The sequence below is a fragment of the Ischnura elegans genome, chromosome 9, assembly GCF_921293095.1.
Source record: "Ischnura elegans chromosome 9, ioIscEleg1.1, whole genome shotgun sequence".
Classification (NCBI taxonomy): domain Eukaryota; kingdom Metazoa; phylum Arthropoda; class Insecta; order Odonata; family Coenagrionidae; genus Ischnura; species Ischnura elegans.
The window spans coordinates 96,794,600-96,808,702 of NC_060254.1; the positions used below are offsets into that span (position 1 = coordinate 96,794,600).

Genomic DNA, 14,103 nt, shown 5'->3' on the forward strand with positions numbered 1-14,103 from the left:
GCATGGGAATCGAAGAGAGAGGCTGTGATAAATTGAACGGAAAATTCTGGCGGAGAAATCACTACAGTGCGCGATATTACGCGGATGCGTTATGCGCGAGACTAAACGAGTCAATTGACCTTGGAATCGTAATGAGATAGAGCAAATGAACGTCGGCAGCGTTAAACAATGGATTATGACTCATTAGATGTGATTTTTTTGCTAATCCACCTTAAATCGCAAATAACGCGAAATTTCGTTTTAATTGACCGATTTCCCGTTATTTCGCAATATCGCGTCTCGCGAAATTCACGGACCTCTAGTAATGGGTCTTCTCATACACAGGGAACCCCCGAGTTACGTATGTCTCGACTTACATAAATCCGTACCTACGTAAGTGATAACCGTATTTCAAGTGATAACGTTAATTTTCAAATGCGAGCGCAAAGATATTGATATTCACTCGTATACCCAATGGCAGAAAAAATATCGAATAGTTATCGAGTTTTTTACATGTTAAACAAAACAAAGTGGCCCTTTATTATCATTCCTTGAAAGAATTTACATTAATTTCTGTAGAAAAATCGCTTATAAATCCCAAGTCACCAATCAACGTGAAAATTTGCAGTTCTAGTGATGGAAGTGGTTGCGCTCACTCCGGTACGATACAGCTTGCTACACAGCATACACACTCGAACTCCGACTTTCAACTATTTAAAAATTGTATCCTTGGTTGGCCATTTCCATCTGTGGATTTAAAAGAAAATGAAGTTCGAGCAGAAATCTTAATTGCGGAAAATAATTGGTTAGTACCCACTACTAGTATAGGCATTGAAATTTTGAGTGTTGGCAATGAACGCTGCGAAAAAGTGAAGAAACAGTTGACACACGATATTAATTGCGTACTTGTTTACATATTTCTGGCGACTGGGTTACCGTGTTATATTTTGCTAAGATTTTATTAAGCTGTATTTTCTTGTTCTCTCATTTTGCGCGCAAATGTAAATTAATACTGCGTTATTGAAAGCTTTTCCCCACTAATTTTGTTGCACGTTAATGACTGAGTTGGCTGAATAAAAGCTCAATTTTAATTAGCTTTGTGCATTGGAAATACTCTTTGATGTTTCCAGCAAAGTAAATATTCAAATGATCATATTTTCACATAATTTTATTGAGATATGAGAGAAAGTAAATGTCAACGTGCGTGAAAGATTGAGTGTATGTGCGTTTGAATGTATCTAAGAATATAGTGATTTACTAGTATTTTTTTGTGTGTTATCAGCTCCCAATCCTCGACAATGGTTGAAAAAATACGATGGAGACTTAGCTTTCTGGCAAAACTCAATATCCTCGCAGCTGAGCTTCTTGGGCAGTCGATGCGACATTTTTTCCGAAAACAGGATATCAGGTTACAATTCACGAATTATATTTTAAGTCTCACTTGTCAGAGTAAGTGACAAAGGTATGGTCTTAATTAGAGATGGGTCGAATAGCAGATTTCTTGAACTCGAATATCGAATTCGAATATTAAACCATGGCTCGAAACTATTGCATTTAACTTGAAAATACCTCAACATGAATGTCATAAAAGCTAGGATACCAATAGTATCTCTAATATGAATATTTGCCTTCGTCAACTGGTGATTGTTTTCATTTAAGCACTTCTTTGCAAATTGCTATCATATGATGCAAAAAGGTAAGGATTGGGAAAAACTTCTGTCGACAGAAGAATGTGCCAAACCCATTCATCGTTTTTCAAAGCTTCTGAAAAAAAGTCCATATAAAGTTCGATAATACAAGCCTTCCAATTTTTACTCCAATGCACTTCTTGATAGGGAGAAACTGCTGAATTCTGAAACTACTTTAAGTAGAGATATAAAACATATTGTTTTGCTCACCCTCTTTCATTATCTTTAATTGATGTTTCAGGTCATCACCCTCCTTCCTCAACTGCTCCAGAGAATTCTTCAGTTCTGCCTCTCTTTCCCTCAGCTGAAAAAATAAAATTATGCCATGAAACTAACTCTGAATAAAATGCTGTGATCAATATATTGGGTACTACTCCAAAAAAAAGCTTTCTACAACCAGATATGGATGCGCAGAATGGAAAGAGCGAAATGGGTCATGGGATGGGCAAAGCGAACCAACGGCAGTCTTGATAATCAAAATGTATCCCTCAAAAAATAACACTCGGTTATTTTAACATTACTTCAGAGATGATTTTGAGAATGATTTAACTGAAATACTATTATTATAAAAAATAATGATAATAATAATTATAATGATAATAATAATACCCCAATACATTTAAATAAAATTAATTAATAGGAGCCACCTGAATAAAATGACTTTCAGGAATATATTACAATTTCCGAATAACAGTTTAATTCAATCATCAGGTTATCAAAAGGCAACATTTCACAGAGATCAGAATGCCATTATCATTTTCAGTTATTTACGATACATTTAAGTAAATAAAGGTTCGTAGCACTTTTCCACAAGAATTTTTAATGCGTACAACGCGTTTCGGCTCACTGAGCCATCATCTGGTACAAGACACTTCAGAACGTGTGAAAATCCCTTTTATACCCTTGAGAAAGGAGAGGATTTAACATCTTTGAGGATGGGGGATGGGAACAGGCATACAGAGTAGAGACAGTGGGAAAAGATACAACTACGGGATGTGGAGAACCCACGTTGGAGGGAGGGTTCTAGTCATAACTGTAAAATGACGACACGTGGGGATGAACCATAGCAAAACGGGAGGAGGGGGTGTTGAGAAGAGCGAAAAAAGGGCGGTTTAGGGTAAATAGAGGCCGCGTGTCTTTTGAAAGTGAGAGAAGTAAGTAGCGATGCAGGAAAAGAGGCGGGGGTGAGGAGTCCCTTTGGTTTAGCTGAGAAGGAGTGAAAGTTAGCGGGGGTACAAGGGAGGAAATTGCCAGCGAAAGAAAATGGTCAAACACAATACGTAGAGGGGGTGGGCGGACGGGAAACACCCCGTGGATGTTGGGGTCACTTAAGGCGTGGGTGAGGGAAGAATTTCACCATTTGTTTTGGCGAAGGGTATCTTTAGGAGAGGGGAGTGGGTGAAAAACACTTGCTCATTCATGAGCGTATTCAAATCACTTTGTACAATTTCGAATTGCTCAACAACATCCAGTCTTGTGCCCTTACTTTCTAAATGTAGAATTTCAGGTTTAAAATTACAACAATGCAAAGTCTGTAGAAGGTGTTTGGCGAGAAGTGACGTTTCATTCCCATTTTTCCAGCACCTTCTACATTCTTTCATTTTGGTAATGAAACTTCTGCCTGTTTGACCGATGTAACACATGTTGCATGAATCACAATTAACCTTGTAAATGCCGGATTGATTGATGGTATCTATTTTGTCTTTGTTACGACACAAAACTTTACCGAGAGTGTAGGGGTTATAAAAAGAGACATTGAATTTATTTTTGGGGAATTTGCGAGCAAGCCTATTTGAAAGATCCCCCACAAACAATAGCCGGCACCATTTTTTGGATTTCTCTGTGATGAGGGGAAGGGAGCAAAGCTGTGAAATAGCTTGCATTTTTAACTTTCTCTGAAACATTTTGGTAATAATGTTTACACTATAGCCGTTTGAAACTGCAATTAATTTGATATTGGAAAGTTCACTATTGAAATTCACAGCATTTAACGGTAAATCTATGCAACATGGAATGAAATGAGGATAATTTCTGGGAGGCTGGATGGCATGAGTCACTTGGAATGATTGTATCGCTATAGCAGAGTTTTCTATATACACCAAATTCATGTTTATCACCAACTATGGATATGGGGAGATCAAGAAAGTTTCTTTGTTTATCGGATTCTATTTCCACTGTGAACATAATGTTAGGATGTTGGGTATTTAAAAGATTCAGTAAGTTATCTAATTGTCTAACAAAAAATAATTAATTAAAATATATTTTTGAAACTATTTCATCGTTATCAAGCAATCAGCGAAAGCCAATTTTGGATTTTATGATATTACCTGCTGGTCTGAGAGCAAGATAGAAATTGACAATCGAAAACAGTTCCGCGCATTGCAGGCGACGAAAATCAAACTCGTACAGTATTTATGATGTAACTCATAAATAAAATCTGTGATCAAACATAATAATTAATTTAAAGCGGCAAATAAGAGATGAGGGTACACAGTGAAAAGGTTAGTCATAATTCATTGACAACAGCATTGATGATACTGCAGCATTTACGCTTAAATACTAATGCGTATACATGCAATAATTAACTTTGGGAAAAATTATAGCAAGGTTCGGTCCCTAATCCATCTGCTTCATTTGGGGATTTATAATCAATATAATTGATCAAACATAATAGTATTTAGGCAAGGAAGAAGAACACTCCTGCATGAGCTGATAGCACAATCTAAACAAAAGTTTCGTTTCCTTTGTATTGTTCCTTTTAGACTCTGCTGACAGGGTAACCACGAGGAATAAAGAGGTCAGAATCAATAACTATGTAAAACTACGAGTAACAATGCTGATTTATATTTTTTTAGGCGATGTAGACAATCTTACATTAAAATCACTTTGACCTCTCCTCAGCAATGCCAGTTTTAAGTTTATTGGCACAAGTGTCTTCATAGTTCCTTAGTCGCTCGAAAAATCTAATAAAATCTTCTTTTCCGACTTCAAAGGCATTGGAGCCTTTCCAGGTGGAGTAATTGCCTTTCTCTTAAGTGAATTTGTGCACAATGTGTAACCATTGTAACGGACGGGTAATGTTATTCCATTCCAATATCTCTATCGAAGCAATTGAGTATTACGATCCGTGCGTTAAAAATGCCCTGGTAGGCAGTCGCAATCGGAATTACGCCAGCCGAATGCTGGCATTATTTTCAATGCCATAAATCGACCCCAAATTCCGCTTGGGGCCGCTATTTTGAGATAGAGAATCAGGAAGGCATAATATTGTGCCGCAATAGCATCTTCGTTATGATAGCGCAGCCACAATCTTTTACAGAATAGCCCTGCAGTATTCATTAAACATAAAAATAAATATCAAATGAAACAATCCTCAGGCTAAACATTCATAACAGGGGATTTTCTAAGAGTTAACATATTGATTTTAACCATCCATATTTGATTAAAATAGTATCATAACACTAATACTAATTTTAGTGTTGATGAGACGATATTGTTTTGGAAAAGAAAGCAATCTCGTTCATTCATTTTCAGGGAAGGAAAACCTGGGTCAGGTTTCAAGGCATTGAAAGACTTTCACGTAGCTGCTAATGCCTCGGAGGACTTCAAATTAAAATGATTTATCATTCATAAACTGCTAGCTATGAAATGGCGTTCAAAGTAGCATTTGCCTGTCATTTTGATCAGCGACAAAAGGGCCTGGGCGACATAATAATTATTTTTAGACTGGTTTGTAAAATCGTCAACTGCCAGCAATGCATTACGAACCCTTGAGATAGCAGATGTTAGTCCACCCGCACGACAGGAGGGAATTTCAAAAGCACATATGAATTTTTTTAAACGTGAATAAGTCTTTAAATGCATGACATATCCCTAGCCCATATTTTTTTGATGAAAAATAAATTATGTGCATTAATACATTAAAGCAGGTTTTTTGCTTAACTTTACGCAAGTACACAAAACTCAGGGCTAATAGGTAGGCCTACTGGAAAGATGGCACTTCATTAACATCCATTATTAGTAAAATAAGACAGCAATATTTCCACTGAGTTTTATTATGACACTACGCGTTTTGTCGTAACAAACAACACTATCAAGTGTGTTGTTTGTAACGACGAAACGTGTAGTGTCATAATAAAACTCAGTGGAAATATTGCAATTTATTATTTTACTAATGTTAAAAACTTCCACCATATCAAACCCAACATCATACAAGATATAACATCCATTATGTTTTTTAAAACAAAGTCTACTTCAGGGTATAATGACACCACTTTTGGCCATAAAATAGCCTCACCATTTGCATATCTCTCCTCTCATGTAAGACGGTGCCTGCATCCCAATTGCTGCATTACCCCCCTTTTGCCATTAAAAGATTTACTACCTGGCCCTTTTTAACCCAAAATTACAGACAGCCTGATCCAGCGGTCAGGCCTAGATGATAACCTGATTCAAAATTTCGAGGCCCCAACAACTTCAAGTACAGGTGTTAGGCTACTTACAGCCGCAATGGAATTGTCTCGCGATGTTATTTCGGCATGATGCTTAGCAGAGAGGTCATTGGCCTCCAGCTCTCGGACAGTTCTCTCCTTCTCGAGGTCAGCCACAGTCTCTTCTGCGATGGAGCGAGCCAGGGCTTCACTGTCCGCCCTTGCCAGCGCCAACTGCAACTGCTGCGCCAGTCCCCCTCTCTCCTCTTCCAATTCCTGGATAGTCCTATACCTCTCCTCACTCTCCTCCCTCAGTTCCTGCGCTTCCGTCTTGTAGAGCGTCTGCAAAATAAGTGGGTGGGATTAAGTACCCCTTTATAGAGCACATTCCATCAATCCAAAACATTTCACACCTAAAATGATCAGCAAAAAGGATCTGTTGAATAGAACTATTCCATACACCAGGCGACAACAATGAATAGAATGTCTTGCAGAGCTATAAAAAAAACACAAGTTGTAGGATACAAAAGGCATGCTAAGTGTGAGGTGGCCCTGGGATAAGACCTGCTCTCCTTCCCCTCCTCCCCACCCTTTTTCCTTAATGCGTGCAATTCTCTGACTTAGGCCCGGGTGAGCTCTATTCTTACCTTTTCAAACCAGCATTCAGGTCGAATCACTGAGTGAGTGACTCAATACTCTTTCCTGTGAACAATATGACTGTTCCAATTAGCATTTGGATTATCAAGAATGAATTAAGATCATTAAATTATGGAAGGGTGTAAATGGAAATGGTCCGAAGGAATTTTCCCAGATTTCACAGAATCCTCAGTTGGCAGATAACATGTAAGAGGAGTTTAGCACTCACAGAGAAGTACTGCTCCGCCTCCAGCTGATCCTGCAGTTCCCGCATCTGCATCTCCTCCACCGAGCGAGCAGCCTGCAGTCGCCTCACCTCATCCTCGGACGCTCTCTTGCTCACCCTCAACGAGTCCACCTCGGAACTCAACTGCGTCTCCCTGGCACGCAAGTGAGCCACTTCTGACGAAGCAGACCCCAGCTCAGACTGTACTGTGGACCTCCTCTGCTGCTCCTGTTCAACCTGTATCCCCAGCGCTTTGACCTAAAAGGCCAACCACAGAGTTTCCACTTCAGTAAAAATACACAAGGCAGATTTTCAAGGCTTAAAAATTTCCCTATCACCCTATAATAATATGAACTAATGAGATGATTAACAACATGATAGGAAGATTATGGACTTCCTTGGCTAGATCGATTAAGTTACAAAAATAAATTTAAAAAATCTCGCAAAGATAGCAGAACTATTCCATACACCAGGAGAAAAGTCTATATTAAGTATTGCGAATATCCCAAGAAAATCATTAGTTACAGCATGAACTCATAATGGCCTATGCCCAGCAAAATTTGCTTCCATAATAAATGTTCCTAAGACATGCAGACGTTGAATAAATTTCCCAAAGCAGTAGATGGCAGTTGTGAGATTGTGTAGGAGAAGGGATTGGGTAGAATGGTAGGAAAATAAGAAGTCAATGAGCAAAACACACCAAAATTTCCTAGAGCCACAAATTTCTCCAAAGGCCTCATACACTCAGACACTCACGGTTACAAGGGTTTCACTGCCTTATGAGAAATCATTAAATTCGGATTCAGGTGGATAATTAATGAAAAATTAATTCAAAAAAATTAATGAAAAATTAATGAAAAAGGTAATTACCTTTTCAACCTCTTGCCTATGTTCTCCTTCAAGTTTTTGTAGCCTTTGCTGAATTTGGCGGTAGTCGACAGATAACATGGACATTTGTCTTTCTTTCTCTTGCCAACATAACTCAGCCTTCTGACGAGCACTTTTCTCCTCATTTAATTTGGCTTGTAATCCTAAGAAAATAAATGGAAATGGCAATTGTAGTATTAAAAATGAAAAATTATAAACCTGTAATACTAATCAAGAAGGGCAAGATTTGCAATACTTGACAATGACAAAATTATGACATCAAAGATTAATCCAATTATAATAATAAAAAGAAATTGTCTAAAATATAAAAATAAAATTATCAGTAGAGTATCCAAGAGTCGAGATTTATTCAGTGCAAAATGCAATCAAAAAACACATTGAGACTTGGTTAGAGAGTTTTATATCCTCTCTATATACATATGGTACGTTGAATATTGCACCATCTTTTATTTTTCCTAAAATCATGTTAGTTAGGGATATGTCAAAAGGAATTACAGTGAACTCTTGTCATCGGGACCAAAAAATGGCAACTTGGTAATATTGCATCACATAATCTCAAGAATTTTTTTCAAATCTCACAAAATGCTTACTTTGATTTTTTTTAGAGTCTTTACGGAATTGTTTTAATCATTATTGGAATTAATCTGAGTGAGTATTCTTCAATAACTGCTTTTGAAGTAATTTAAAATTCTACATTATCGTAAAATATGTACAGTAAAACTTTGATTTTAGGCAGTTGGAGGGACCGAAATATGAAGTAAAATCAAAGTGTGTAAAAATCAAGCGATAGTATTGAGGGGGAGTATAGTTTTCAGGATAACACTTGCTAATTATTTTTAGAAGGCTTACCCAGGAAAAAATATTTGGTCTGTAACTAATCTGGATCTGGTCTGAAAGGCTAAATTCACTGCATTAAATACAATAATGACATCAAGTTCAATGAAACCAAAATCCTTTGCAAGGCAAAGGGATATTGGGACCGTCTTACAAAAGAGGCCATTGAAATAAGAATCGAAAATAAAAAAATGAATAGAGACGCGGGTTTCAACCTCAGCAAGACATGGAATCCCATGATCAAAAGAATGAGAAAACTAAGAGGAGGAAGAAAACCTAAAACTGACCAATCACAGACGACTTGACCGCCCCAAATGGGTATATAAGCCCACCACTAACCATGTCCATCATTCGCCCTGAAGACAATGGCAGAGGAGGCCATTGATGAGGCCAAACGTTGGCAGCAATGTCAATCTTGACCCGGCTGATTTCCCGAGAAGACTTCATCAACAAGATTTGCCGGGAAAGTACCAGATCCTTCATGTTTTTCATAGTTTTCTGGAATATCTATAATTACCTTTAACAACTTCAAGGTTGGCTTCCTCTTTGGAGACTAGACAGGAATGCTGGGTCTCATGGTGTGCTGCAACTTCCTGACGATAGCGGGACTCGGATGCTTTGAGCTCAAGGGCAAGCGACGCCACCTCCTTTTCCAAGGAAGAGACACGCTCCCCCAACAGTCTGTTATCCTCTGCAAGTTTGGCTCCCCTCACCACCCACCTCTCCACTTCCAAATGGGCAGCTTGAAGACGAGCTGAAAGAAAAAAATACACATAAGAGTAAATTTTAATGAGTTCAAGTACATAATCCCCTGCATGACATCCTCAATACTATATACAGCAGCAGATTATCCGGGTTGCATATTATCCATTCATTATTTTCACTCTCGCTCAATTTTTTCCGCAATCCTTACAAAAAAATAAAATTGGAGGCAAAATCATCAGAATTACTGCTTTAATATTAGGATACCCCGGGCTTGTTATTTCCATTAGAATCTCCTTCGTAAAACGGAAGCTATCGCACGCTAGCTGCATTCACGGGAGCACTGTGTTCCTGTTTTCCAAGCCTCGCAGTGCGCTCCCTGATCATGGATACACATCCCGCAGAAGTTGCAACCCAGGCTACTTGTGTGAGACGCGACTACGTGGCGTGGTGCCTGCCAGACAGTGTAGTTTCCGACGTCGAGCAGTGGTGGTTTTGAAGCATTCGTTCCAACCACTTTTCTGTATCTGCAATCGCACAGCCACGGATGTGTGGTTTTTAAAACCAGGCCTTGCATGGAGCATTAATAATACGAGTACAACCATGTTATCGCCACTAAAAAGATCGCGAACTGGCGAAGAAAGCTCTCATTGAGTCCGGGAAGCACTCTAAAATAACAGAATAACTGCATAAATAATAATTTATTTCTTGTTTTAGGTAAATTATGAACATTACTAGACTTTTAAGTGAAAGTTTGGATTATCTGTGTTTTCAGTTTATTCGTGCCATCTCTCCCATCATTAGCCTCGATAATCGGGAGTGTACTGTACTCTTAACGAAAACACTATTGGAATTAAAATCAACAGATTTAGGCGTTACTTGGTGGAATGATGAGATATTCATGGTTAAATAAAAACACAGTACTATTCCACAACCTTATATTTTTTTTGCAGTCTACTAGTTTCAACGTTTACAACGTCAACGAGTCTTGATAATGACGTTGTAAACGTTGAAACTAGTAGACTGCAAAAAAAATATAAGGTTGTGGAATAGTACTGTGTTTTTATTTAACCATGACTATTGGAATTGTACAGCTCCAACAAAATTTGCTGCTTACTAAGCTTATGAAATTGAATTTGTTCCAGGGTCTGATTTTAAATTAGGGAGTATGTTAAGTCCCCTGAGAAAGTAATACATTAGGCAAAAAGTAAAACTTAACTTAAAAAATACAGGATTGGCACAAAAGCCTCGCTTGAGGGACTGAAAACTGCATTGAATCCTTCCTCAGAAAAAACTTCGAACTGATTAAAATCCCTAAATGCTTCACACAGCAATCAAATAACAGCGACTTCAACTTAGGGAAGCTTCATGACATTTGCAGCAGAAAGCTGAAGGTACAGTTCCTATGAATATGTTATCAAATCTCAACTTGATATTAGCCTCACTCCATTGCATGACCAATGAAAGTGTAAGGCTAAATTAACTTTAGGCATGGAAAAGTGCAAAAGAATAGAGAATGAAAAAAGAGGAAGTTAATACATGTACATACATTTAAGGGAGAAGATACCAAAAGCTTTCACAGCTGCCCACAGTATACACATGCTAGGCCCATCAACAGAGATTAAAAGGTTCGGTAAGATAGGGAGACACACCTTCCATTTCTTGATGTAAGTCCGATGCTTGTGAACGAGACGATCGCTCTTGTGACAGTTGTCCCTGGAGCACAGCCACTTCCTGCTGCAGAGCCTCCCGCTGCGACTGCATCTGTGCCATTGAGGCAGTCAACTCCGATCGAGCCTGCTCTGCCGCTGTACGAGCAACTGTGAGCTCAGCCACCTGCTTCCTCAAACGGGCACTGGCTTCAGCTTCACCTTTCAGCTTTTCTCCCAATTCGTTAGCCTTTTGAGAAGAGAGAATAAGCATACAATATATGCAATTGAGTTAAATTTTTCATAAAGCATGGCTTCAATAACAGCTCTACATCATGAACTCATAAATGAATGCAGTGAAAAAAATGGCAATGGCTGGGAGGGAACTGAAACCACCACCTTAAACTCGCACATAATGCCCTGTGCATGCTTGGGTCTAATTAATTATTTATATGCTTGCAGACTGGTATATAATTTGATATTAATTGTAGTAATGAATATAATCTTTCACAACCAAGGATTGTTTCTTCTCATTTAACCCCTATTGCTGAAGTGAAATCTCAAAGAAAAATTAGGAAAACAGCTCTTGTCAGATAAGCAAATATCCTACATTAGAGCTGTGTCGTTCATGAATGAATCGTTCAAAATGAATGATTCAAGGGCATTAACCGAATGAATTGAATCTACGTTTTCCACTCGAATCGTTCAAAATGAGCGATGGACGATTCAAATCCTCCGAATCCAAATCGTTCAATAAGAACGATTTGAATTCAGCTTGACTGCATTGATGCTACCCATAAAAGGTGGTGAATCATCATTAGATCCTGACGAATGGCCATACATGTTGGAGGAAGAGTTCTCGGGTTTCCAGCCAGGTCCAAGGGTTATTCAGCACCGACGTTTCGAGGGTGAAGTCTGCCATCGTCTTCAGGATGACATTCATCTTCGCCCTCGAAACGTCGGCGCTGAAAAACCCTTGGACCCTGCTGGAAACCCAAGAACTCTTCCTCCAGTCTACTCGCCGGGAAAACCTTAGATCCTTCGGCCATACAGGTTGGCAATAAAAATGAATTCTTCACCATAATTATTATCGATTTGAGTCATAGGTGTATGCGGTATGTATTATAGTGTGACGGAACTAAGTATATACTGATTTTGTAAAATGTGATAAGAGCTTTTTCCCAGAGTAATCAGTGCTATAAGTATTCATCTGAATATAACAGTGAAATGAAACTTCTTGAGGCACCGGATTTTTTTTAGGTGGAATTAAAATGAATTCTTCACTTTCACAATTAAATGTTTTAATTAGTAAGAAAGTCTTTGAGAAATAGTTGCATGCAATGGAACAGTTAAAAATGTCTGTAATCTGACGGATTGAACTTAGTTTAGGAGTCATTTACATTAAGAGTAATTGAATTTCACAATCAATTTTTCGTGGACCACTAATTTTGTACAGCATAAAATTCAGACAAATCGAAGAGGTTTTAAAATCTGAAAGCAATTTATTAGAGATGCCTTTACTATGAAAATTAATAATAACTGTGAATTGCTATCTGTCATAATATTTGAAATGCAGTAGGCTGACAGATTTTCATGGATTCAAGCATGATTAATACATTACACATACAAAATGTACTCTTCATGGATTCAAGATTCACAAAGATTCGAGATTCAGCTGGATTCGATAATAACATGGATTTGATATTCACATGGATTTGAGATTCCCACGGTTCATTCGGCATAGGCGGATCCAGGGGGGGGGGGGGGACGGGGGCACGTGCCCCCCCCCCCCAGACCCTCAAAAATATGCCAGATTTTTAATACGGTCCCATTATGATTGCGTTCGTTTTGTATTACGAGGTATCGTTGTGCCCCACCCAGAACAAAATCCTGGATACGGCCTTGCTTGTGCCCCTCCCAGAAAAAAATCCTGGATCCGCCCCTGTCATTCGGTTTATTATAAAAAATTTAAAGAACCGATTCATTGCCACGAATCAAATCCCTTGAACCAAATCCACCAAATGAACTAAAATTCCCACCTCTATCCTACATCAGAATAAATATTTTAAACTCAACTTGGCAGGTCATATTATGAGATGGATAGTAATATTATCAATAATTGTGTGATGGAACTGAAAATTTTTAAGTGTACTTTCATATGCTTCATTAGAAAAACCATTCTACATTCCAACTTTCAAAATGCTTTTCTCTATCTTCAATATAATTTTTAAAATTAAACTTCGAACTTCATTCATCTCCATAAAGGTACAACACTAAATAGTTCAGTATCCAATCTAAACCCTGAATATTAATGAAAGCAAATTCATCTTGAGTGAAAGCAATGGAAAAAAATATACTATTGGTAATAAATCCAGGCTTTGAAGCTCAAAAGGAAAGAGAGACAGTGAAAGGCCTCAATTCAATAAGCATCAGAAAAGGACACAAAAATACATGGGTACACAGTGGATTATTCACAAGAGATCTCACCTGCTTCTCTAGAACACTAATTTTCTCATTCACTTGTTGGTTGTTGTTCATTTCTCTATTCCTTCTGCCCTGTTCTTCCTCCAACTTCCTCTTTATTTCTTGAAGCTGCGACTCAGCCTTGCGTCTCACTTCTGACTCCAAATCTACTTTACGCTGAGCCTAAAAGAGAATAATTTCTAATGTTAAACCATGGGCAAAGCAAAAAAGTAATTCATGCATTAAAATAAATAAAAAAAATTTGAGTCAAATAGCTTTTTCATTCAAAGCTGAACACCACAAAATACCAAGACAGTTATAAGGGAAAGAAACAAGAGGATTTGAAATGTAACCCAAGACAAATTACTACCTAAGGCAAATTGAGTAAGGGGATTTAATCAGAGTGACAAATTCTATACAAGCGGTTGATGTGGCCTCATGGGAATGCAAAATAGAATCAAACATAAAAATGGGAAACAACAGCCAAGTTCCCCATACACTCATTAAGTAGAGCTAAGCAAGAAAGAAACTTTCACTATCTGATAATCCCACAAGACATCATAAAAGGGCATAAAACATCAAGAAAATCTAACACTATTTATCAGCCA

At 38.1% G+C, this 14,103-nt stretch overlaps 1 protein-coding gene across 2 annotated transcripts in view; it reads right to left on the reverse strand.

Moving 5' to 3' along the window:
* Positions 1-14,103, reverse strand: part of LOC124165960 (rho-associated protein kinase 2) — a 56,272-nt gene that overhangs the window by 14,987 nt on the left and 27,182 nt on the right. For both annotated transcript variants that reach the window (XM_046543508.1, XM_046543507.1), the window contains 7 exons: positions 13,520-13,678; positions 11,036-11,282; positions 9,199-9,435; positions 7,830-7,990; positions 6,963-7,217; positions 6,170-6,439; positions 1,878-1,971 (listed from right to left, as the gene is read on the reverse strand). In XM_046543508.1, the coding sequence (XP_046399464.1) occupies positions 1,878-1,971; positions 6,170-6,439; positions 6,963-7,217; positions 7,830-7,990; positions 9,199-9,435; positions 11,036-11,282; positions 13,520-13,678 (1,423 nt within the window). The remainder of the gene's footprint in view (positions 1-1,877; positions 1,972-6,169; positions 6,440-6,962; positions 7,218-7,829; positions 7,991-9,198; positions 9,436-11,035; positions 11,283-13,519; positions 13,679-14,103) is intronic.